The sequence below is a fragment of the Podarcis melisellensis genome (assembly GCF_964234715.1).
Source record: "Podarcis melisellensis genome assembly, chromosome: 3".
Lineage (NCBI taxonomy): Eukaryota > Metazoa > Chordata > Lepidosauria > Squamata > Lacertidae > Podarcis > Podarcis melisellensis.
Window position 1 is genome coordinate 104072953 of NC_138530.1, and position 26890 is coordinate 104099842.

Genomic DNA, 26890 nt, shown 5'->3' on the forward strand with positions numbered 1-26890 from the left:
CAACCGTCACCAGCCCAGCCCAGGCAGGCAGGCAGGAGTGAGGTGCAATGTGCTGTCAGCGGCTAGGGAAACATCATACCAGTTTCATACTGAGTCAAACCATTGGTCCATCTTGTTGAGTTATTGTCAACACTGACGGGTGGCAGGCCTCCAGGATTTTAGGCCACCCTGCCTGGAGAAGCCAAGTATTGAACTCTTGGCACTTCACTTGAAGTGAATGGTCTGCTGAGGAACCAAGGACTGAGAACTGAGAGATGTTATTAGACTGGGTTGTGTGTGGGTTTTTTAAGCAGGTTTGGTTTTAACTATTGCTGCTGCGTATACAAGCACACACACACTAACAGAAGGACACTGGTGGTCATGACAAAATTTTATTGGTGTTGAGGTAGCCCGCCTTATCATGAAGTAGTTTACCGGGATATTTGCCCAGTTGGCCTATTGGAAGTTCTTCTTCTTCTCCTTCTTCTTCTTCTTTAAAATGGACATTTCTTAACAAGAACAAGCAAAGGAAGAGCAAGCAGTATCAAGTATAAGTCACAATACATGGTTATTATCGTCGTCGTTCGGCAGCGGGAGGAAATGGCGGCAATCATCATGAGAGGAAGCATTTGGCAGAGTTAGGCAGCCCCCCGAGGACCGATGTTTTGTTAATTCATGTAGGGGAGAGGGAAGGGACACACAAACAAATGGACATTATTAGGTCATATGGGGGTTAGGTGATTCTACAGAAACTCTCCTGCTGGCCGAAAGTATAAAATGAGGCTATCAATGGCATGTATGGCTTATTCTTAGTGGGATGGGGGACTGGTGCGAAGCTGTAGCAGCAAATGCACAATAAGCTGTAGCAAAATCCTGTCAGCGTACGGCCTCGTGTTTGCCACTTACTGCTTCTGATTATCTCCCCTAGTGCTGTGTAAGAGAGCTCCCTTTCACCATTCTGATTAGTTGGGTGCTGAAGTCTCTCTTCACTGTGCATGGATTTCATTTGGCTGTGCTTAGTGCCAGAGGGTAACCAGCAGACTACAGGTCCCGTCACAGGTGGGTCTTCGAAGAGACTAAAGATGCACGCTCTATATGAAGGAGACAAACATATTTTCTTTTAATGCCGAGCCCTGGGTTTCGTCAAAAAGCAACTCAAGACACGGCCGGTTCCACGATGTGCCTGGAAATCGTGGAAACTGGCATGGCGATGGGGCTTTTAATCTATTCGTACTGAGAATTAAGTTAGCACCAACAGTGTCGGAAGATAGGAGAACAAAAGCACACCTCTTTGTATAAAGAACACACACACACACCACATTCAAAAGTTGTTTACGCCCTACCCCAAAGGCCTGTGCTTTTCAAGCTGCACATGAATTCTTCCCCTGCTGTTTTCCTGTGGACAAGCTGTATTATTGCAGGTGGGGAAGCTGCAGATGTCAAACTACATCTACCACCATTGTTGGACCATGCTGCTTGGAGCTGGAATCCAAGTGGAGATTCCTCAATCCTGCTATAACAGAACTTTCAAAACCTTTAGGCACTGGGCAAGGTTATATAACCGATGGATGATCTCACTAAGGCTGGGCGATATCTGGTTTTCAACATCGTGATATATCACCAGCTGAACATCACGAGGCGTTGGCTGGCTCCAGAGTTTTCCCCACACTGTGATTTTTGCATAGCATAGCATAGCGGACGCACACGCATGCACACACAAACACAATGATTCACAATATATTGTCAGGTTCAAAATTATGAAAACGACATCACAATATGGCCTTCAAAACGGTTTTGGACGATATATCGCTCAGCCCTAGCATGTCACCGTGATGTGGTTGTTCTTCTGTCCCCCAGCCCCTGCCCTGCACTCCTCCAGCAGAATGAATTCCAAACTACATCAACCACAGAATATCAGTGCAACATTTCTTTTGGTTCTATGTTGATTTTTTTTATAAAAACAAAACAAAAAACAAACAAGGGTGAAATTGAATTGCATTTCTGTCTTGTTGTCAGGCTTCAGGGAATCTCTCCCCCCCCCCCCCCCGTGGCAGTAGATAAGCAGAAGAAAGGAAAATGAGTCCTTGAAACTTTAATAATCACAGTAAGAGAACAAAGAACTCATCTCCCAGAAATGGCGGTGCTCCCAATTAAGGATCACACCCCCTTCCGTCCCTATTAATCTACGTCACTTCTACGTCTTGTAATCTGAGCTTGCACCCTCTGCACTTTCTGTTCTAACACTTTCAGAGCTCTCCATGACTTTGGAGAAGGGTGTGTGTGAATGCTGTCCAGAGATGGTGAATCTGTTAACTCTCTCTCTCCCAGTGTTTCTTCTCCTAGCTGTTCCCCATCCAGTATTTCCCAGCTTCTGCCTTCTGAACTATGCCCCTCTGCAAACCACTGTTCCAAATCTATACCGTCCTCCTGCTCCTGGGAAGATTCAGGATCAGGATCAGGAGGATGGGGAGGCTCCTGCCATTCCTCCTCAGTGCAGCCCTCCTCAACACTTGTCAAGAACACTGGTGTATATAATCATCACAACAACATTACAATGATAAAACTTAGCATTACTCTTACTATTCAGCATAATCCACTCCATACAGTGGCCATGTGCAGAGAATGCCCTTGGGTTTCCCCCACCCTCCACCCTATCATGTATGAGCAGCTGGGGGAGATGAAAGTTCAGCCTCATGAGTTCATCAGGCAGCTGTGCTTTATACAAGTCACTTGGGCTCTGTGGCACAAGTGCCCTGCACCAAGTGGAAGGGAAGAACCAGATAAGTATCTAAGAGGCATGAATGTCCCTCCAACTCACCCTGATGGCCTCTTGCATTGCCTGCCCATACAGTCCTGTTTGCATGCGCAGAAGGGGTAAGCTGGACCCTACACATTGCACAGCAGCGGTACACTCTTCCAATGGACTGTGGCGTGCCCATTAGACAAAAATAAATCAATCCAGAGTTTTATCCCTGAGTTTGAATTTGCAATTTGCAATTTACCGTGCACAGCCCAAAAGTAATCTAAATGCCATTCATCTCAGCGGGGGAACGTTCTTAAATGTCTCCCACAGAAATCAATGGGACTTGAAAGTGTTTAACCTCATACACACAAGTACTGAACCAATTGATGAGACATCCTAGACTGTCCTACTCAGGGGTGCCAACTTGAATAAAATAATGGGGGCACCCAGGTAAGCCCTGCCCTGCATAATCGATCACAAGATGTGGCGCGCGCACACCATTTGAATGGCATTGCCCATCAACTTTTTTTTGGGGGGGGGGCAGCCCCCTCAAATATTTTATAGGAGGGTGAAGGACCTTGGCCCCTAGGACTTGACTCCTATGGTCCTCCTGTAATTAAAAAACATGTTCTTGGATACCCACCACCCTTTTCTTCAGATCCATGTACTTTATTTCTTATATGCTAATGATTTCTTGCAGTGGAAAAACACATATGAAAGGTTAGACTCTGGTGTGTTTTCCAGAGGCTGGATCTGTTTCATGTGCTCTAAGTATCCCGGTCAAAGTACCTAGACTAAGGGTACATAGGTGTATAGATGCTAGCAGGGACTCAAAATAACGATTGGATATATGGGAGCAGGTTGCGCTGTGGTCTAAACCACTGAGCCTCTTGGGCTTGCCGATGGGACGGTCAGTGGTTCGAATCTGCGCAATGAGGTGAGCTCCTGTTGCTCGGTTCCTGCTCCTGCCAACCTAGCAGTTCGAAAGCACGTCAAAGTGCAAGTATAAAAATAAGTAACGTGGGGGGGGGGGGAAGGTAAATGGCATTTCCATGCGCTCTGGCTTCTGTCACAGTGTTCCATTGCGCCAGAAGCGGTTTAGACATGCTGGCACATGATCTGGAAAGCTGTTTGCTGACAAACGCCGTCTCCCTCGGCCTGAAAGCGAGATGAGCACTGCAACTCCATAGTCACCTCTGACTGACCTTAATCATCCTTTTAGCTTTTTACCTTGAAATGGTGGTGGCTGAGGCCCATTGGGATTGGTGGAGTGGAAGGCAGGGTGACCACAAGCAAGTGGAGCCAAAGACAATGACAGGCAGAGCCAGAGCCAATGACAGAAAGAACCAACTAAATCTAGTTCTGTCCTCCCACTCTTCCCTGCTGAGTTCCATCAGGGTAACAGTAAGACTAACGGGTGCTACTTTCTGGGTTGGTTGCAAGTAAGAAGGCAGGAGTGCTCTGATGGTGTTTCTTGCTTGGCAGGGGGTTGGACTCGATGGGCCTTGTGGTCTCTTCCAACTCTATGATTCTATGATTCTAAAAGGGACGTGGGTGGCGCTGTGGGTTAAACCATGGAGCCTAGGGCTTGCCGATCAGAAGGTCGGCAGTTCGAATCCCCACAATGGGGTGAGCTCCCATTGCTCGGTCCCTGCTCCTGCCAACCTAGCAGTTCGAAAGCATGTCAAAGCGCAAGTAGATAAATAGGTACCACTCCAGCGGGAAGGTAAATAGTGTTTCTGTGCACTGCTCTGGTTCGCCAGAAGCGGCTTAGTCATGCTGGCCACATGACCTGTATGCCATATGCTGTATGCCGGCTCCCTCGGCCAATAAAGCGAGATGAGCGCCGCAACCCCAGAGTCATCTGCGACTGGACCTAATGGTCAGGGATCCCTCTACCTTTTTAAGAAGGCAGGCAGGAGAGGGGCTGGTGGGAGTCAGACTGAGGCCGCTGGAACAGTGCCCATTCACCCTAACGGAGCAGCCTCTGCCGCTGACATGACAGCTTTTATTAACATTATCAATTGCGCATTTTAATCTAGTAAGTGTTCATTTGCAGTATGAATATACTGAGGACCTTCGTCTGCATGCAATAAAGTGCATCTCTTCATTACGACTTGCTATAATCAATGCCGACCTGATTCCCGGCTTCCCTTCTGGAGATCAGAGCTATGCACAATGCAGTCTTAACGCCTTTTCCAAACACATGTGAACAGGTGAGATGGAGATGGGGGGCTTAATATCTCTCTTGAACACTAAGGTATCCCTGAAAAAAATGGTTTTCCCTACAGCTGGGTCTTGCGGTCTTGAAGCCCAGAGGAAGGAAAGCCAACACAAAAAAAACATACTGGGAAGTGGGGGAGGAATTTTGCAGAGACAAACAAAAAACCCCAAGATAGATGTGGTGAGAAGGGTTATGTGGCCCAGATTTCCCTCTGCAAATGCATGTCCACATTAGCACCACGAGTTCAACACAGGGCTAGGAGCATCACATTTAGCCTTAAAATGTAGTTTCATTTTGAGGTTAACCCAGAAGGCTGGGTACTGATGTCTAGAACTTGCTTACTGGTGACTGAGAAAGTGCACCAGTGTCTCTTTTGATGTTCTACGTGGCTGCCAGTTTCTCTGTCTGCGCTTGCCAGCATTGGTGATACTGAAGATGACTTTCCCACTGAGAATGGGAAGTCTGCAGAGGGGGGAAACAGACTGTGTTTGGGTAACCTTGCACCCAAGGGAGACTCCCAAAACACATTCCCCATCAGAACTGCCATGGACAGTAACACAGCTTCCCTTTTTGATTCACAGTTTCTCTGTGACATCGGCAGCAGCTACACTAATCCTCAGCCTCCTATCAGATCTGTTTGTGTGCCGCACTGCCAGCCAGAGCAGACCAGGAAATGCATGGCCAAGATGCCTATCAGGATATAAGCAACATGCAACTTATTGGCACAGCTACTGTTTGTAAATGCAGCTGTGTGAGAACAGTGCAGAGGGGAGCAGAGAGACAGTCTCCCAAGGTTTTCAGGAAACGAGAACTACGTTAATATACTGGGAGCGGCCACCGAGACCATATAACACCGGTCTTGAAAGACCTACACTGGCTCCCAGCACAATTCAAAGTGTTGGTGCTGACCTTTATAGCCCTAAACGGTCTCGGTCCAGTATACCTGAAGGCGCGTCTCCACCTCCATCGTTCTGCCCAGACACTGAGGTCCAGTGCCGAGGGCCTTCTGGCAGTTCCCTCGCTACGAGAAGCCAAGTTACAGAGAACCAGGCAGAGGGCCTTCTCGGTAGTGGCACCCGCCCTGTGGAACGCCCTCCCACCAGATATCAAAGAGAAAAATAACTACCAAACTTTTAGAAGACACCTGAAGGCAGCCCTGTTTAGGGAGGCCCAGCCAGATGGACGGGGTATAAATAATGAATTATTATTATTACTATTATTATTATTATTATTATTCTAACATATGGGCCTAAGAAGAGCCTGCTGGTTCAGACAGATGCCTTTTCTCACTGTGGTCAGATACAGTGGTGCCTCGCAAGACAAAATTAATCCGTTCTGTGAGGCTCTTCGTTTAGCGGTTTTTTCGTCTTGCGAAGCAAGCCCATTGACAGCTTAGCGGATTAGCGCTATTAGCGGTTTAGAGGCTTTTAGTGATCAGCTGATAAGCGGCTTAGCAGCTTAGGAAAAGGGGGGGAGGGGAAAAAACCCGCAGGAACTCGCAAGACATTTTCATCTTGCGAAGCAAGCCCAAAAGGAAATTCGTTTTGCGAAGCGCCTCCAAAACGGAAAACCCTTTCGTCTAGCGGGTTTTCCGTCTTGCGAGGCGTTCGTCTTGCGGGGCACCACTGTAGATGCCTTTGGAAACCGCCAGGCAGGATTCAAGCGTAAGAGCGCTCTCCTCTCCTGTGGTTGCCAGTAACTGGTATTCAGGAGGATAGCTGCCAACGTTCATTTTGTGAAGTTGGAAGTACCCTGGATCCTGGTTTCATACAGGTCATTGGAACAGTGACACAAATCCACCCACATATCCCTTGGTTTAAAGGCCAAATGCATGCAATTCACAAAATTAGCATTTTTAAAAATAATGTTTACAAAGTAAATAGCAGGCGAAAGGGCCCTTGATATGGAGAGGCAGGGGGCTTTAACCATGTTCCAGATCAAGGAGGGAGGCACACTTGTTTGAATCCGAAGGAAAGCTTCAACTGGTAGGAATGGGAGCAGTTTTTCCGAAGCAAAATGGTGCAGGGCCCCCAATCTGGCTCATGAATACAGTGGGAGACAGAAGGTTAAAGCCCCTTACTTCCTACCTGGGTCGTAATCCAGATCCGCCCTCCCCCAGCCTGCTAGTAACTTTTTAAAAATAAACTGAGTGATAGCTGTATTTATCTTCTTTACACACCAAAAACCTAACCTAAAAGTAGATAAAAAAAATATTAAAAATATGTGACATTTGCACACTTAACCACATGACAACATTATCCATTCCAACCCCAAATCTAACCGTATTTTCAGCCTCATGTGAGTCCTAATGTTTTCTTCCAGATATATTTCCCTTCAAATAGAAAGTGAAGCATTGGACAGTCTATGTCTAAAGCTTTTTTTAAAACACCAGAATTTGCATTCCGTTTTTACATAGCCTTGTCATACCCAGCACCTATTTTTGACCTCTATCGTCTCTATTTAACCCCATTTTGCAGCAAAACTTTATGCATCTTTACCCGGAAGTCTCCAACTACTTGTAACCAACTGAAGGTGTTTGGGTGCCAGGATGATACCTGCATCTCCACCATCTGGTGATCATTGGACCTGGACTGCTTTCACATTCAGTTATATCCAATCTGAATCAGTGACCTGATTGGCCTGCAGCAGCAGCCAATCAGGCTCCTGGATGAAGTGAATTAGCAACCTGGTTGGCCTGCAGGAGCAGCCAATCAGGCTTCCGGAGGAAGTGAATCCGCAACCTGATTGGCCTACAGGAGCAGCCCGGAATTAGCCAATCACGTGGGGCCCATTGCGTAAATAATGTATATATAGCTAGACGTTTTGGGGAAAGTTTCATTCATTGCTACTATGAGCTGGATAAAGAGAATGAAATTCACACTCGACTCCGAGTATATTTCAGGAACCAAAATGCTGTTTCTGTGCAGCCTTTCGGTTTTCAAAGCTCCAAACCCAGCTCGAGGTTGCCATCTGAACTAGCCAGATGTTTCACTGAGAATGGATCACAGTCAGTCCATCCTTTGAAAAATAAGACTTTAGACCCATCTTGCCCCCAAATGGCAACTAGACATTCCATTTTTTCTAACACTGCCCAAGATTTCCAAAGGAGCTTCTACTGTTTAAACCCCATGGAGGGCTGAAGAGCACTGGGTGTCGAAACTGAAAAGGTTTTAGAGGATGGGCCTTAGTTTCACAATTAACGGGCAATTATTGTGTGCCAAGCTCTGAGTGAGCTTTCCCTTGCCTGCTCATTTAAAAGAAGCTGGGGAGGGAAGTCAATTACTAGACATAAAGAGAGATTCACTGACAATAACTGTAATGACTTTTTCTCTTCCGTGCAAACCAAAAGCATGCGTGTGCATACAAACGGAAACTTTAAAATAATGCAAGCATGTTTTATTCTTAGATTCCTCCCTCTCACTGCCTAGGCTCCCTCTGAAAAGATGAAATGAAATTGTGATGGTGTCGATATGTATGGCTATTTAAAACGTATATTCAAAAAGGCCTCATTAGAATGAGAACGTTCCCTTTCTATATTCATAGTCTCTGTCCAAAAATAGGCAAGTCATTGTGAAATCTATAATCGTATCCCACTCCCCTGTGAATCTGTCTGCCCATACACCTTCTCTTTACTTTGCTGAGACGGGTAGGAATGATTGAATCGGGAGGCAAGGAAGGTAAACAGATCAGGCAAAAGATTCCTGCATTGCAGAAGGTTCAACTAGATCAGCCTTTCTCAACCTGTGGGTCCCCCAATGTTGTTGGACTACAACTCCCATCACCCCTAGCTAGCAAGGCCAGAGCTCAGGGATGATGGGAGTTGTAGTCCAACAACATCTGGAGACCTACAGGTTGAGAACCGCTGGACTAGATGATCCTAGTGGTCCCTTGTAACTCAGCAATTCCACAATTCTAACTATTGCCGTAATGACTGTGGCTGATAGGAATCTTGATACATGCCTTCCTTGCGTTCTACAAACACACACACATTCATAGGATGATGCCATCCCTGCCTCTGTCTGAAAAGAAACAACAAAAACTGTGGTTTGATTCCCAGACTCAAAAGATACAGAGAGTGGTATCAAAGTCCGCTTATTTCAGTGGGTCATACCCTGAGTATGACTTAGTTGGATGTCACCCAGAGTGAAAATAAGAATAAGAATAAGAATAATTTATTTATACCCCACCCATCTGGCTGGGTTTCCCCAGCCACTCTGGGTGGCTCCCAACAGAATATTAAAAACACGATAAAACATCAAACATTAAAAACTTCCCCAAACAGAGTTGCCTTCAGATGTCTTCTAAAAGTCAAGATAGTTGTTTATTTCCTTGACATCTGATGGGAGGGCATTCCACAGGGCAAGCATCACTAGCGAGAAGACCCTCTGCCTGGTTCCCTGTAACCTCACTTCTCGCAGTGAGGGAACCGCCAGAAGGCCCTCGGCTCTGGACCTCAGTGGTCAGGCTGAACACTGGTATACTGGGCTGAGGTACTGGATCTGCCTCTTGGTTGGAGTGCTTAAGCTGCATTTCTTGAAATATTTGTAAATAAACTCAAATATTGCAAGACACCATAAGCCTCGAATGACCTCCTTCCAAAGGAAGACAAACCCAGATAAGAACTGCAGCCCTAGAACTTCTCACTGCTTGGAACAGCCTTCATGCAAAGACTTTCAGATCCTCCCTCTGAATGTTGAACAGGGGGAAAGGTTGCAATTTGATTTAGTGTGATTTTCATTGTTTATATGAAATCACCATACTTGTAGCTGCTCCCAGAAAAGAATTAAGAACTGTTTGATGTTGTGTGTGTGTTTTTTTAAGCTGCAACCCAGACAGCATTTTCTTTGATGATCCACTGTAGACAAACATTATAATAACATGACTTAAAGAGTCTGAAAATTCAAGTAAATAACCGCAAGGATCTTTTTTAGTGGCAGCCAAAAGCTTGGCCACGTTTCCGAAATGATGAAAGGAGAAAAAGTACTAATGGCCATTTTGGCAGGATCTGAAATGAGGGTAGGTTCCAAAATGACCACCTCTGAAGATCAGCAGAAAAAGCAATTATATCAGCAGTTTCTGCATCAGCAGAAAAACCTACATGAGAGGTATGATACGCTAGGCCCTGCCTTTTCTTTCTGTCCTTAACAAAGCCTTGGCAAAATGAAGATCACGTACGCATTTGCAGCTAGAAATGCAGAGAGGTTGCTTTTTCACCACAGGAAAACCAGTGGAAAACAGAGGGGTGGCAGAGATGTCTTCATGCAATGAACTTTACCTGCTTGGTCTCCCTGGAAGCTCCTCCTAATTCCTCTTAATGAAGATGCAGTCTGCACACATGTGCAATGGCTGTCTCTACTGTACACACCTCAGCTTAACTGTGAAGTGAACGAGGCTTACATTTTCAAACAAGGCGGAAAATGCATCCAATAGCAGCGTTTCTCAAGAAACTATAGGATAGATACATATTGCAGAAAAACGTTCTGTGTACATGGCTTCAAACACCAACAGCGGGCTTGTGATGGTGCCGGAGTAAATAATAATGTGTAAACAGCCCTAAATCAGTGAGGGCTGTTTTTTTTTGTTTTGTTTAGGGGGGAGGGGATAGCATTTATGCAACTGTAGGGTTGCCATATTTCCAATGGTAAAAACATGGACCCAAAAAAGTTGTGGGAATACGAATTATTAAATGTGTTAATACGAATATTGTAGCTGTTGTATAAGGGATTATGATGAAGATTGAAATGTCATGGGATTAAATAAAGACTCTGGAAGCAGAATTAAACGAAATTATCGTACCTTGAAATCTAGCACATCTAAAATGTGTAATTGGCTTTTTAACTGATTGGAATCTGAATTAGAATGGTAATTTGGTATTGATACAATGTGACATATATTGGACTTTTGTAATTGAAAATTAATTAAAAAAATATTTTCAAGAAGAAAAATATTGAGCTTTTTAAAAACAATCATCCACTTGCCCCCCGGCCAAGCCGTCCACACCAGAGCCCAAGAAACAGCCAGACCCCGGGTTGTCCGCACCCGTGCCTGAACCCAAACCACTCACACACGCACACAATTTTTTAAACCCCTAAAATTGTAAAAATCCCCCCGGATGCACATGTAGGCACCTCAAAAGAGGACATGTCCGGGATTTCCCAGACATATGGCAACCCTATGCAACTGTGTAGACAACTAAGACATTACACAGGCAGCTCCCGGTAGAGAAATTTCAAGCATCTGAACTGTCAGGATGAGCAAGAATGGCTGGCGGCACCCACCCAAGAGGCCCCCAGGGAGGACATAGAATAAGACTAATTTTCCCAAGGCAGCTCAGAAAAATATCTTCGCAATGTCCTATGCATGTTGATTCAGAAATGCACTCCACTGAGTTCAAGAGGACTTACTGCAAGCAAAGTGGACAGAGGATTAAGACTGCAGTCTAAAACAATTAAACCACAAATGCAATAATCGAAGAACAAAAAACAACCACAAAGGATACAAGAACAGCAAAGCAGCAACCTCAAAGGCTTTTTTCCCCTTTGCAGTTAATGCTAACTGCACCGTTTCTTGCAACATCACAGGTACTGCTTTGCACGGACGACTAATGAACACGCACATACAACAACCCCCCCCCCCCCCGCCAACTATTAAGTTTTCAGGTTTTGGCCCAAGGGATTCCAGCAGCAGCAGCAAGCACTGTTTTCTCACAAGAGCACTCTGCATAAGCCGCACATTCCTGTAATGCAGCAAAGCCCTGGACGCTGTTCAGCACACCGCACATTAGCAGCGATTAGCTTTGTGCCAACCTTTCTTAAGGAAATGCAGCCATGTTTTGACAGGTACCCAGCCAGCACGTATAGCAATCTATTAGGCAACTTGGCACATATTAGCATTTCATTGGGGGGGGGGATGCCCTCCAGGTGAGGGGATGGGGAGTCGGGAGAAACCTATACTACTGGCCACACGCTCACTTAAGGAAGTTAGTTTATCCCACAATGAATCATAGGTGATTTCGTTTCCCACATTCGTGGGCTTTCTGTCTGTGCCAGAGACAGTCATCCAATCCTAAAGCTTACAGCTATTTGTCTCAGCAGCCAAGGGAAAATACGAAAGTGCATTATACCCAGGGCTGAAACTAAGTTCTGGCACCTCTCAGCCTCTCTGCCATTATAAGAGAACAGGTAAAGGAGCCCTGGACAGCTACCGTATTTTTCGCTCTATAACACACACCAGACCATAACACACACGTAGTTTTTAGAGGAGGAAAACAAGAAAAAAAATATTCTAAACGAAATAGTGGATATGTGATTTTGGTGGTTCATGCTGTGGCCACAGACATGTGATCTGACAGTGAGTTTGGAGTACCCCAATGCAAAAATCCTGAGGATCCATGTGGATCCATGCTTTGTAACCACGGAGGAGGGAAGGAAGGGGAACCATGGATCCTCTGCTCACGACTGCAGCAGATCCCCCCTGCCACCCGCAGGCATTCGCTCCATAACACGCACAGACATTTCCCCTTACTTTCTAGGAGGAAAAAAGTGAGTGTTATGGTGCAAAAAATACGGTAAGTCCAGTCAAAGGAGATTCTGGGGTTGCAGCGCTCGTCTCGCTTTCAAGCTGAGGGAGCCGGCGTTTGTCCACAGACAGCTTTCCGGGTCATGTGGCCAGCAGGACTAAACTGCATCTGGCACAAAGGGACAAACCAGAGCGCAAGGAAACGCTGTTTATCTTCCCGCCACAGTAGTACCTATTTATCTACTTGCCTACTTGCTTGGTTGGCAGGAGCTGGGACAGAGCAATGGGAGATCACTCTCTCGAGGGGATTCTGATCAGCAAGCCCAAGAGGCTCAGTGGTTTAGACCACAGTGCCACCTGCGACCCATGTATAAGAGAACAAGGGAGGCGTTCATGGAGAGTTTTGGCACCTCTTTTTCTAGAAAAATAGCACTGAGGCAGACCATTGGCTTACCTAGCTCAATACTGTCTGTAATGAATGGCAGCGGCCCTCCAGGATTTCAGACCTCAGTCATTCCCATCCCTGCCTGGAGAGGAATCCTTAAAGGATCCTGTAAACATGAATTCAGAATGCCTTTGCTTGCCAGGAGTTTATTAAAAAAAATATTCTTACAACCAGCAGTCTCACCAAACTATATCCTTACTCGGCTGCTACACATACCAAACTCCAACAATATATTCTACTATAACTTACACTGGTGGTGTTGTTGTTGTTATTTATTGAATTTATATACTGCCCTATACCCAAAGGTTTCAGGCCAGCTCACGGAACAAAATAAAAATACAAAACCACATATAATCAAAATTTAAAAAACACAACCCAATACCCACCCCCTGCACAAAAGAGCCGCATTTTAATAGGGTAAAGGTAAAGGTACCCCTGCCCGTACGGGCCAGTCGTGACTGACTCTAGGGTTGCGCGCTCATCTCGCTCAAGAGGCCGGGGGCCAGCGCTGTCCGGAGACACTTCCGGGTCACGTGGCCAGCGTGACGAAGCTGCTCTGGCGAACCGGCACCAGCGCAGCACACAGAAACACCGTTTACCTTCCTGCTAAAAAGCGGTACCTATTTATCTACTTGCACTTAGGGGTGCTTTCGAACTGCTAGGTGGGCAGGAGCTGGGACTGAACGATGGGAGCTGACCCCACTGCGGGGATTCGAATCGCCGAACTTACAATCAGCAAGTCCTAGGCACTGAGGTTTTACCCACAGCGCCACCCGCGTCCCTTTAAAAGGGTATAGGATGTCAATCTGGTCAACCAAAGGCCTGGTTAAAAAGGAACATTTTTGCCTGGCGCCTAAAGGTGTATAATGAAGGCGCCAGGTGAACTTCCCTGCAGAGAGCATCCCACAGACGGGGAGTCACTGCAGAGAAGGCCCATCAAAAGGTGAGAAATGGGACTCACAGTACTCTCCTGATCTACATTCCTAAACTGGTTTGGGCATTCTCAACTCAAAGCTCAAGATGAATTCACTTTCCAAGGCATATCATTAAGGGTATCCTGTGAAGAGAGTGCTTGAAGACTGTAGCCAGAATAGCACCCTCTAGAAATTGTAAGACAATTCTCATCATCTCATTGAAAGAGATGGGTTTGCTTAGTGTGGAAAAGGGATGTTTAAAAGAGAAACATCAAATACCACATACTAATATTACTATAGAAGAAACATCAGCATGCTGAAGGGTTTCGTACCTTGGCTGTCCTTTGAAAGATGGGCCCTGGGAGGCAGGAAGGGGAGGAAGACAATGCAAAATATTACCCTCTCCAGAGGACATGCTTAATACTCCCATGGCGAGTTATCAAGTGACTCTTGTGTCACTAGCCTAAAAAGCACGCCCTTTTCCAAGGCGTGACATCTTATTAGTTTTCCTTTTCATAAAGTGTAAGCAGAATCCACACTCACTTCCCTTCCCTGATACAAAACAGTGGGTGGAGTCATAAAGATGCCCAGAAGGACTGGCTGAAGCCTTAAATCATTCCTGATCTTAATCTTTTAAATGTTCCCTAAGACTGTCAGGGTGCATTATCAGCACAGAATGCAGATGCTGATGAGAAAGTCTACTTACATCTCCATCCACTTCTCTCTCACTCCCTGAATGATCAAACCAAAGGAGATCTCTATGCCTCTAGAGCCCTAGTGACCAAGGACTCAGCAGAGGGAGGTGTCACAATGAAGGGCGTGTCACAAGGACCTCCGCAACCTAGCAACCACCAGCACTCAACTGACACTACTCTCAACTGACACTACTAAGTTTGCTTATATGACTTTTAATCCATGTAAAATGAAATTTATTCCTTTATATTCAAGCTTCCGTTGTTCCTGCACCTACTGAGCATTAGCTATCTAATCTGCCTCTCTGGTGCAACTGCCACACACCAAAATGGTATGGAAAGGGCCCTGTGTCTTCAACAATTCACAAAGTAATTCATTGTAGCTCCACAGCGGCACAGCTGTCAACTTTTCCCTTTTTTAAAGTGAAATTCCCTTATTCAGAATAGGATTCCTCGCAAGAAAAGGGAAAAGTTGAAGCTATGCACAGCAACCCTCTCCTTCTTTTCAGTGTCATCCTATATTGCTGAACAGTGGAAAATTAGAGATCACCCCTTGCGTGTTTATTCATTTTATTACTATTACCTTCACTAGCAGGTCCCAGGGCAAGTTACAACCACCTAAAATTATTATCATTGCTGTTATTAATTAAATTTGTATAGCACCCTATGCCCACAGGTTTCAGAGAAGTTCAGAGGATAAGATCACAAAATACATAATAAAAACAAAAACCCAATAACCCCACTCCCAACACATTTTTAAAGGGCATTGGATGTCAATCAGATCGACCAAAGGCCTGGTTAAAAAGGAATGGTTTTGCCTAGCGCCTAAAGGTGTATAATGAAGGCGCCAGGCGAACTTCCCTGGGGAGAGCATCCCACAGACAGGGAGCCACTGCAGAGAAGGCCTGTTCTCGTGTTGCCACCCTCTGGATCTCTCAAGAAGGAGGCTCACAAAGAAGGGCCTCAGAAGATTATCTTAGGGTCTAGGTAGGTTCATATGGAAAGAGGCGGTCCTTGAGGTATTGCGGTCCTGAGCCATTTAAGGCTTTATAGGTCAAAACCAGCACTTTGAATTGGGCCCAGAAACTAATTTGTAGCCAGTGCAGTCAGGTTGTTATGTTACAATGAAGAGAAGGGCACAGATGCTCAAAATAAATAAATTAAAACATGCCCCCTCCCCTGGCCGTAGTGTGATTTTTTTGTCTCTAGCCTGCCTGAGAAAGGACATCACAGTGCTTGAACACCAACATGCTTCCCTTAACAATTTGCTGTCACCACGGCTATGAATTCTTATGCCCTGAACTAGTAATGCAAAACTTCACCACTGCCTCTTTTATGGCCCCTGGGCCACAGCTGGCCACCACTACAATCTAGTAGATAAAGCTAAAACGTTTTGTGTAACTGCTTTGGAGAACTTTTTTAAAAATAAACAGTTTATAAAGCTGCTGTAATAATTAAAGGGGAGAACTTAACGACGGCTCACCAAATTATAAGGCATACGTATGAACAAAAAAAGGTTACAAATGAAGTCTGATGGCAAGAAACTAAATTTTTGGAGTACGACTCCAACTTTCTCATGGGAACTGGGGATGGAATCTCACCCACAGTACTGATTGGTATAGCCTGTCATTAGCTTGAATTTCTGCACTTGCAAGGTTATAAAGACAAGGATTAAGTGTTTGTGGATAACACGCAGGGTCTCCTGTGCCCTGCATAGGTCCTTACCTCTTAGTCAGGCCACAAAAAACAAAACAGGAATTATCCAAACTATGCAGAATATGCACCTTTCTTTATTTTTGACAATTTGTTAGTCACAGAATCCAGCTTTTCTTATCCCATGTATGCATTCTTGACCCAGGTTACATGAAGCTCTGAGTAAGCCTCTCTAACTTTACTCCAGGGAATAAAGTTTTGCTTTCTTGAGTTTCCACCACAAACAGAAACTTGACACTCTTCCTACTTTCACATTGCAAAGATTACTGTGCTTTAGAAAGATCAGGAGAGTAGAAATAATTTCAGATAAGGTTATCGGTTCCTGCCAAAATTCATCCACCCCAAATATTTTGCCTAATGTATTATGATCTGAAAGCGGCTGGAGTCAAGATGCAATTTTGCGCCAAGTGAAATGATAATTTTTACTCAAGTCATACGAACTCCCGCAGCTATTGCTTCATGATTGGTTAAAGCAAGAAAAACATATTACTCTTTCATGGATACAATCCAACATTATATACGCTTGCAGTCTTTCAGGCTCACAGCCAGTTGTTACATCCAAAATTGCAGTCCCAATCCACAGCACCAGGGGAAACTTGAACATTTTGCAAAACTTAGCAATTTCATATTCAAAAGCAAGCCTGCTCCCTTTAGGTAGACTTGAACAATAAAGAACCAGTTTGACACCAGGTGAAGATCAGGTGGTTCTCCAATTCTGGAGTAGAGCGTCTGACTAGGACTGGGCTTAAATCCCTGCTCAACTACAAAACTCATTTGGTCGGCTACTCTCTCTTATTCTGTTCCAGGGGTAGACAATGTGACGTCTTGCAGAAACTACAACTCCCATCATTCCTGACCTTCAGCCATGTTGGCTGGGGCCAATGGGAGTTTTCACCCACTAACAAGATCTAGCAGGAACCATGTTGGTCTTTCTCGGCCTTTCATGATACCTGAAACCAGCCGCCTGAGGCAGTTGCCTCACTCTGGCTAACAGTAGGGGCAATCTTGCCAATATGGAAATAGTAAGGTAAAGGGACCCCTGACCACTAGGTCCAGTCGTGGCCGACTCTGGGGTTGCAGTGCTCATCTCGCTTTACTGGCCGAGAGAGCCAGTGTACAGCTTCCAGGTCATGTGGCCAGCATGACTAAGCTGCTTCTGGCGCACCAGAGCAGCGCACGGAAACGCCGTTTACCTTCCCGCTGGAGCGATACCTATTTATCTACTTGCACTTTGACGTGCTTTTGAACTGCTAGGTTGCCAGGAGCAGGGACCGAGCAACGGGAGCTCACCCCGTCACGGGGATTCGAACCACTGACCTTCTGATCGGCAAGTCCTAGGCTCTGTGGTTTAACCCACAGCGCCACCCGCGTCCCAGTATGGAAATAGTCAGGATCTAAAGTGAAGCACAGTAAAGGAAAGGAGAAAGCCTAGGGCCCAGCTCTCCCAAAACACTCATCTCTCCTGTGAAGTGGCACAAGGATTTCTCAAGTTAACAATAAAAGCCACTGAGATGGGCTTGTTGTTTGGACTAAGGCTACTCTGAAGCCTTGGCTTCCCATAGACTTTCCCGTCTTCTGTGTCTTTCTGCAGACAAAAGCACACAAGCAGAGAAGATCTTAGGAAATGAAAACAGCACTACAAAAAACAGCAAACTTTTTAAAGGATTTGCACGGCATCGAGACTGAAAGATTCAGAAAGAGTAGGAAGCATGTGCTCTGTAGCATCAGTCACAGCAATATTTCTGAGCGCTTATCAGTGTGCCACACAAATTGCAGGATGTGGTTCTTTGGGGCTTTAAAAAGTAATAATAAAAGACAGAGACAGAGAGGTGCTCAGTGCACTGAAAAGTTGTAATGGGTTTATAAGAGCTATTGATTAATCTGAGAGCATTAAAAGAACTTTATCCAGACTTTTAGCAGATCTTGGTCATTTCACAAAGAATAAGGGACTCAGGCACAGGCGGGATGAGTCAGCATGCTGTAAGCCGGCCGCGCTTGTGGAGGCTGAACTTACTGCACTGACATTGTCCTTCAAAACTCACAAAAGCTGTTTAAAAGGAGTGGTTTAGAAGGGACTTGCTATACTCATGACTGCATATACCAGCTGAACCAAGAAGAACCTGGTAACTAACAATACTTCTAGCCAATCATGTCTTCCAGGGTGCGTCTCTGCACAACAGCCTTGTCATGTATTCCAAGAAAACTGTCGCATGCAGCAAACCCAGTGCTTTGCTTGCCTTCAGCCAAGATAATGTCTGTGCTGGTACGTGGAACAGCAAAGGCATATGTTTGCCTTGCTCACCCCACCACCAGCTAGCCAGGGCTGGGCGATATATCAATATTTCATCCAAACCCAGTTTGAAGTCCATATTGCGATATCGGTTTCATAACTTTTGACCTGGCAATATATCACAAATCATGATGTGTGTTAGGGCTGGGCGAAATATGATCCAAAACCAGTTTGAAGTCCATTTTTGACTTGAATCATGATGTGTGTGTGTGTGTGTGTGTGTGTTATGCAAAAATCACAACGTAGGGAAAGCCAGCCAATGCTTTTCTCGATTCCTGCAGCCCCTGCTAACTCAGCTCAGTTCTCCCCTGCCTCTGTGTGTGTGTGTGTGTGTGCAGCAAATCACAAGAGCAGCGCTGGCAAAAATCACAATGCGGGAAAAACCATCCTTATTTCAGACATCGTATATTGCGATGTTTAGTTGGTGATATATCATGATGTTGAAAACCAGATATCACCCAACCCTAGTCAGTGCTATCACTTTATGCCTGTGCTTCTCCCTCAAAGACCCCTTCTTAGCCACTGGGGAAAACTTGAGCTGCTTATACAAATTCAGCTAGAAGTGTCTAGCCCACTGGTAGCTACTACCTCTTATGACTTTTAGAGAAAGGGTTGACAGACGGCCAGTCTGCAGCTACAAGTACACCTCTGTGTAACCCAAAGCAGATCAGGAACGACTTCTGACTTCCAGTCATTTGATAGTGGGAATAAAAAAATGACACACATCCCCCCCCAAAAAAAAATACCATTATACTGCTGCAATGAAGAAAGCTGGAGTACACGGAATCATGGATTCTGTGTGGAAGTGCAGAAAGTTCAGTTCAGGTACTCAACACAAATTCCAGGATTCGGTGTTATTTAATCCTTAAATTGTACGTCTTTTCCACCTGATTCTGTTTGGTGGAGCTGAGAGCTCTGACAAAAAAACAAAGTAGATTCACAAGACTTCAGAACATTTTTGGCAGGTAGCCCTCAACAGCAGAAGAGCGTCAGAATAATAAAAATTACTCAGAAAGCATAAAAACATACTGGAGGCTTCAGCTTCTCCTCTCAGTTGAAATTACAGAGTTTTCCTTATCACCACTCTTAATGGTATCTGAATCATTGGGCTCTCTGTTTTAAACACCGCCAGGCTGGTTTGTGAGAATGATTGACAAAAGAAGGCTGCTTAAGTTAAGCTTTTTAGTGTTGGCTGAGCAATTTGGCTGCCTTAAATGGAGGTATGGGGGCTCGGCCATTCTGCTGTGAAGACCAAAAATGGAGTGCACCAGCAAATCTCCCTTGCAGTAGTAGGTTCTGCAGCTCTGGGAAGCTCCTGCTGTGTGTACACAATGTGTGATTTCATATGAGATAATGTAGCCTCCTCCCGGTGATTACAAGGATCTCTGTGGGCTTTAGTGGCCAGGTGGCTATCAGAATTTCGACTTGCAATCTCATGTACAAAGATGATAGCACCCCTATTCCATTTATAGTCAGCCTTGATGAATTCCTCCTACTGCAATCAGCGGAGAACCAAGCAAATGTTTCACTGCTTTGTCATGCGTCCTGCTGTCACCATCACCAAAACAAAGGAAGTACACAGAGGATATAAAACCCTGAGCCCATAAACAGGGGCAAGACTTGACATTTAGTCCGGCTTCGTGGTCAGCCTGACATAGTCTGTCGCACTACAAGTTGCGGGAACACTCTGCCTCCCCCAAACTAGAAATTAATTGGAAAGAGAAAAATAAATGGAAATGTGTTTCTGTGTGCGAGGATGGATTCACTTAAGAAGTCCCAAGATCCAGAAATTAAGACAGACGTATACTGCCAAATTTGTACAAATTGCCTCAAGTCAACTGCTTGGCCAACACTATTATGGGGTGTACCTTCTCTCTGACCAGGGGAATGCTATGATTCGGATTTGTGGAAGCTGGCAGCTTAATTTTATGCTAGGGCCAAGGAAATATATGATATGGCTTCTGGGTTCCTTCCAGCTCTGCTATGCATCCATTTAAAAAGCGAATTGAACCGAGTGAGTTGGAAGGAATAATATGGCTGACTCATTGCCTGACCCTGCCATCCACCATGTCGATGTATGGCTTAAGGGTAGGTTCGGACACTAAATCAAAGATGGAGGAACTCAGGCCTGAGGCCTGAACACAGCCCCTTCCCCCAGCTCCTCTTAGTGACCCACAGTCCTCTCATTGGATGCCATCCCACACCAGGTTTGTACAACACCTTCCTCAAGTGCTTCTGCCAATTGGAAGGTCCCCTTGAATAATGCTTCTTGCTTGCCTGTGTGCGTGTTTGTGTGTGTAGACAAGTAAGTAGGTAAAAAAAAGGTCGCCCAACCCTGCGGTGAGAAATGAAGGGTGAATGGCTGGCACATCAGTGGCAATGCGCACATCTTTCCTGAGATCAAGCAGCTAAGCAAGACATGCTTCTGAAACAGGTGCCTGTTCCTGAAAAACAAAATAAAGTGCCGGCGTTTTGCACATCGAAAGGCGGGAGTTGGGAATCCTTTTTTCTCTCCCTGGATCTGGCAGGGGTGGTCAAGGTTAAACTGGGTTTGGATGGGGTTACACCCAAAACCAGCCAGGACCAGTCATGCTCCCTGTTCCCCTTTATCCCCTTCCTCTTTCTCCCAGCCCAGCAGGCTGCTGGAGAAAGGACAGATCACACTCGCCAGATGTTTCCACTACAGTCATACCTCATGTTACGTTTGCTTCATGTTACGTTCTTTCAGGTTATGTCCCGCAGCGACCCGGAAGTACTGGAAAGGGTTACTTCCAGGTTTCGCAGCTCGCGCACAAGCGCCAAATCACGCTTCACGCATGCGCACAAGCGCCAAATCGCGCCGCACACCTGCGCAGATAAGGCGTTTCAGGTTGCGCTTTTTTCATGTTGTGAATGGGCCTCTGGAACGGATCCCGTTTGCAACCAGAGGTACCACTGTACTGTAAATTGCTTGCAAGAGGCTTTCAATTTCTTCTTGATCACTCTATTAGTTTCCATTCCACTCCCTTCCTTCCTCCCACCAGGCTTCCTCCACTGGCATGGAATTAGGTTGAGGGCTGTATGCAAGCTACTACAGGAAACACAAGTGAATTGCACCCACCCATAACACCAAAGAAGGCCTGGGTGAACTATGGTTGAGGAGCAAAGCCTTTCCCTAGCCCTGTATAATATTGAATTTTAACCTCAGATGCTAACAGGCCCCCTGGCTTAGTTTAGGACTATTTGGTTTCTTAGCAAATATGGTTTCGTATGCACTTCTGTTCATTCTCAGGTATAATCACCCAAATAAAAAATTACATTTGTCCCAGCACGTTTCCCGTGTGCTGGTAACCCACTATTTCCCAACGCACAATCCATTCAAACCACACATTCTTTAAAAGGTTATCGGACTTGGTTGCTGGACCAAGCACACTCGATACCATTTTCTGAAGCCATGTGGAAAAAAACAAAAAACTAATCCACCACACACAGTCTATCTATCCTTAAGCCCCATCTAAACTGTAAAGAATGTGCAACATCATCAGAGCCAAGAATGCCCTAATATGGCAGAGAGTTAAGATACCCTGAGAATTTAAGTGCTCTTTGTCAAAGCTGTGCTAATATTAGAAGGAAACAGTAAAGAAAAGAGATTCGACTCATTTTCCTGTACCATTCTGCAAAGATGTTGTGTTATAAACATCGTCAAGATCTTGGATGCTTGAGGCGTCGGTTGAATCTTGATCGTTGGCTACAAATCCTACTGAAGAAAGGCTAGAAATAAAGGAGTGCATCCTTTTTGCATAAATATCCCTAATATTAAAATAAGGGAGCTCGTTTGTCTTCTCCTTGGGGTCGTTGTTGCACTGGTCCACATCAATATCCTTCTGCTTCTGGTAGTATTTGGAAAACTTGTTGAAAATGATCGTGATGGGAAGAGCTACCACTAATATTCCACAGATGATGCATGTTGTGCCAATGATCTTCCCTCCAAGAGTGACCGGGTAGGTGTCTCCATAGCCAACGGTGGTCATGCTAATGGTGGCCCACCACCAGCAGATTGGGATGCTCTGCAACTCGGTTGTGTCATCATCTTTTTCCACAGAGTAGACCAGGACGGAGAAAATGGAAATCCCAACAGCCAGGAACAAAAGCAGAAGTCCAACTTCATGGTAGCTGTGCCTCAAAGTGGCACCCAATGACCGCAGCCCAACAGAGTGCCTAGCCAGCTTCAGGATACGGAAGATCCTCATCAAACGCAGGATCTGGACCACTTTCCCCATGTTCTCGATGTCTTCGCTTTCCTCCTCTTTGGTGTCCACGGCCAAAGTGGCATAGAACGGAATGATGGAGACAAAGTCTATGATGTTCAGCGGGTTCTTCCAGAACTTTTTCTGACTGGGAGCAGCAGCCAACCTGATCATAAGCTCAGAGGTGAACCAGATGATGCATATGATCTCCACTATTTCCAGAATAGGGTCTTCTATCTCCCTTTCGTTGGCATCCAGCTTCTGGAATTCCGGCATGCTATGGATGCACATGGTCACGATGGATGCTAGGACCACGCTCAAGGAGGAAACGGCAATCAACTTGGCAGACAAGCAAGAGGCAGGGTTCTCCATTCTGACCCAGATGTTCTTGCGCAACTCCCCCAACCATTGCTTATCAAACTTCTCGAGCTCCTTCTCAAAGATGGACGACTCGTCGTCAGAAGAATCCAGGCTTCCAGCATTGCTTTTCTGGTCCCACTCCTTATCAAGTCCCTCTTCTTTCCTTTCTTGGTACCTGTTGCTGCAGCAAGAGTCAAGGAAGAGCTCGTTGATTCCCCAGTACTCTATTTCCTGACAGAAGGAGAAGACACAGAGCTCTTCCATGACGTGGAGTTTCCCTGTGTAATAAAAATTCAGCACGTAGCGGAACAAGGAAGGGTTCCGGTCAAAGTAGTACTCCTTCTCTGCAACGCTGTAGTCGTCGCACAGTTCCAGAATAGCTTCTTCTGAATGGCATTTGAGCAGCTTCCCAAGTCTCGTATGGGGAAATCTGAGCAGTGTGCTTTGGCCAATGGACTGCTTAAAGCCACCCACATTCAAGTTGACAAGCTCCTCATCTTGTCCCGGCCTGTGGAAGAATTCGCCGTACACCATTTTGAATGCTGTAAGTGTTGTGGCCGGCCGGCAAGGCACATAATATTACATTGCACCTAAAAAGAAACACAAGGTACACTTAGGTAATAATGTTTGGTTCTCACTGCAAACACTTCTCATCTCTGCTTACTGTGAGTAGTTATATTAAAAGAAACGGGGAAGAAATAAAAATCTCACACGCAGCACTAAACAATTCAGCGAGGCAAAATTAAATTACTTACAAGGTTTATTAAGTCAGAGTTATAAAGCTTGATTAAAATAAAGCCTGGTTAGCACTACCTCCCCCCGCCTCCCCCAAACACCCTGCTGTGGAGAAAAGATGGTTAATTCATTAAGCTTGTCCTGTCCTGTAGCTGAACCATATTTAAATTAATGTTCATCCTTCCAAGAATTAAAGCGTAACTCTGGTAGGCTTAACTATAATGAATCTCACAAGAAAACAATATTTAAGTCTGTAATACATTTCCCCCTGTTTATACATGCATGGCCATGTCCTTGCAATTACCAGGTTACCAAGACCCCTTCCTATGGGGAAAGAGTGGGTGGGTGCCCCACCCCTCCATCACACACTTCCCATTAATCTGCAATGAGAAAATTTTGCGTTTGATTCATATACAGTGGTACCTCTGGTTAAGAACTTAATTGGTTCTGGAGGTCCATTTTTAACCTGAAACTGTTCTTAACCTGAGGTACCTCTTTAGCTAATTGGGCCTCCTGCTGCCGCTGCGTTGCTGGAGCATGATTTTTGTTCTCATCCTGAGGTAAAGTTCTTAACCCAAGGTACTATTTCTGGGTTAGCGGAGTCTGTAAACTGAAGTATCTGTAACCTAAAGCGTCTGTAACCTGAGGTACCACTGTACTTTCTAAGGGGAAATAATTGTTCAAAGCATGATGAACCTACCTGGACCCTGAGATCATCTTCTGAGGCCCTCGTTTGTGCGCCTCCTCCTCGAGAGGTCTAGAGGGTGGCAACACAAGAATGGGCTCCTTGTCTGTAGGATTATCTTCCCAGGGAAGTTTGCCTGGCGCCTTCATTATACACCTTTAGGCACCAGGCAAAAACGTTCCTTTTTAACCAGGCCTTTGGGTGACCTGACTGACATCCTATACCCTTTTAAAATGTGGCTCTTTTCAAGGGGTGTGTTGTTGGGTTGTTGTTTTTATTCTGATTATATATGTTGTGATCTTTTCTGTGATCGTAATGATGATGATGACCATGGATCCCAAGGATGGGGAAGCTGTGTGTCACAGAGCAAGCCAGTCAGTAAATCACATTGTGAAAGATGGAGTTAACTCCTTGTTAGCAAAAACTAATTGTGCACAGCACAATGAGCACAGCAACTCATTTCTGGTAGGTCTTGCCTTAGGAAACAGTTGCTGAGACTGAAGGTCCCCACTTTCCTACAGCTGCCTCCTCTCCAGGGGTTTCCCCAAGATATCAGAGACTACGTCTGCACATTGTTAATCTCTCTCCTGCCCTCTTCATGCCTCTTCTGGTTCTGGGACACCAGAGGGAAGTTGACTTCATTTTCCTCTCCTAGCCATCCTTACAGATGGGTGCCTTGGGGGAAAGGGGAGTATTTGAACTTGTCTGATTTTGCTACTTACGAGAAGTGATCTGAAGCCTTCTCTTAGGGTACTTGTCAGTTCCAGAAGCATTTCCTGTCGCAGCAGTTTGTGTTTACAAGCATGGCGGTACTGCATACAAGAGAGGACTGAAACAACTTTCCTGGTTTAGGCAAAGGCCAGAAAGTTTCACGTTCGGCAAAATGAGAGGATACCTGTAGGAAAGAAAGAAAATCATTGACCATTTTGCCATCTACACATATTCCAATATAAGTAGGCTAGGAGCACAGGCAGGGCTGGCCCAGTGTGGTGTAGAGAGCCAGTGTGGTGTAGTGGTTAAGAGTGGTGGACTCGTAATCTGGTGAAACGGGTTCGCTTCCCCGCTCCTCCACATGCAGCTGCTGGGTGACCTTGGGCTAGTCACGCTTCTTTGAAGTCTCTCAGCCCCACTCACCTCACAGAGTTTGTTTGTTGTGGGGGTGGAAGGGAAAGGAGATTGTTAGCCACTTTGAGACTCCTTAAAAGGTAAAGGGACCCCTGACCATTAGGTCCAGTCGTGACTGACTCTGGGGTTGCGGCACTCATCTCGTTTTACTGGTCGAGGGAGCCGCCGTACAGCTTCCGGGTCATGTGGCCAGCATGACAAAGCCGCTTCTGGTGAACCAGAGAAGCGCACGGAAAGGCTTCCCGCCGGAGCGGTACCTATTTATCTACTTGCACTTTGGCATGCTTTCGAACTGTTATGTTGGTAGGAGCAGGGACCAAGCAATGGGAGCTCACCCCGTCACGGGGATTCAAACCGCCGACCTTCTGATTGGCAAGTCCTAGGCTCTGTGGTTTAACCCACAGTGCCACCTGCTAAGCGGGATATCAAATCCAAACTCTTCTTCAATGTCCCACCGTGGCCACACACCCCACTGCTGTAAACCCCTGTGGCCATACACCCTGTGGCACCCATTGCAGCTTGCCTCTAGGTGGCGGCAGAGGAGACACAGTGGCATATGGGCCACGGCAGCTGCAGGGCATGGTTGTGGAGGCAGGGGGCTCTCTCACTGCTGCAGCAGAGCAAGAGGCAGCAGCAAACACCCAGCAACAGCCAGCGCCCACTAGTGGCAAGTGCCAGGTGGTGGGTGCCTGGCAGCAAATGTCCAGTGGCATGCAGTGGCACCCCTAAGACCCTGCTGTCATGCGGCAACTGCCTTGCCACTTCTCATGGGTGGGAGGGCCAGCGGGAGGGAAGAAATTAAGCGGGAGATTGATAGGCAATCAAGCGATTTAAGATGTTGCGGAAGATTTAGGTTTTGGGTGAACGGATATTCAAAACTATGGTTTGAAGTTGGTTTGCTGTCAGACTGCAGATTTCTGGTTTGTTTGTGCCACTTGAATTCTGCAGCAAACTATGGATATTGCAAATCATGGAAATGAGGGAATCCACATACAGGAGAAAAGTAGGGAGAATATGAGGTTCTAGCAGATTGGCTCAGTTCAGATGTCACAAACTCCATTAGGCTAAGACTTATGTATAACCAGGATGAGGAATACGTAGTTCTTCAGATACCGTTGAACTCCAACCCCAGTTACCCCTAGCCAGCATGCCCAGTGGTCAGGGGAAGCTGTAGCCCAACATCTCAAGAACCAAATGTTCTCCATCCCTACTTTAGGGGAACAGCAGGTACAAACAGAACC

At 45.8% G+C, this 26890-nt stretch overlaps 1 protein-coding gene across 7 annotated transcripts in view; it reads right to left on the reverse strand.

Annotated features, from left to right (window-relative positions):
• Positions 1 to 352: 352 nt before the first annotated feature.
• The window catches only part of KCNS3 (potassium voltage-gated channel modifier subfamily S member 3), a 91068-nt gene continuing 64530 nt past the window's right edge, over positions 353 to 26890 (reverse strand). Inside the window, exons 2-4 of one of the 7 annotated variants that reach the window (XM_081906327.1) lie at positions 25247 to 25419; positions 22168 to 23694; positions 353 to 1070 (exon numbers count right to left, since the gene is read on the reverse strand). In XM_081906327.1, the coding sequence (XP_081762453.1) occupies positions 1033 to 1070; positions 22168 to 23638 (1509 nt within the window). In that variant the 5' untranslated portion in view covers positions 23639 to 23694; positions 25247 to 25419 and the 3' untranslated portion in view covers positions 353 to 1032. Of the gene's footprint in view, positions 1071 to 14109; positions 14466 to 14529; positions 14549 to 19319; positions 20220 to 22085; positions 23695 to 25246; positions 25420 to 26890 lie in introns of those variants that run through there. The other 6 variants (XM_081906325.1, XR_014166932.1, XR_014166933.1 and 3 more) reach the window with 6 other exon arrangements.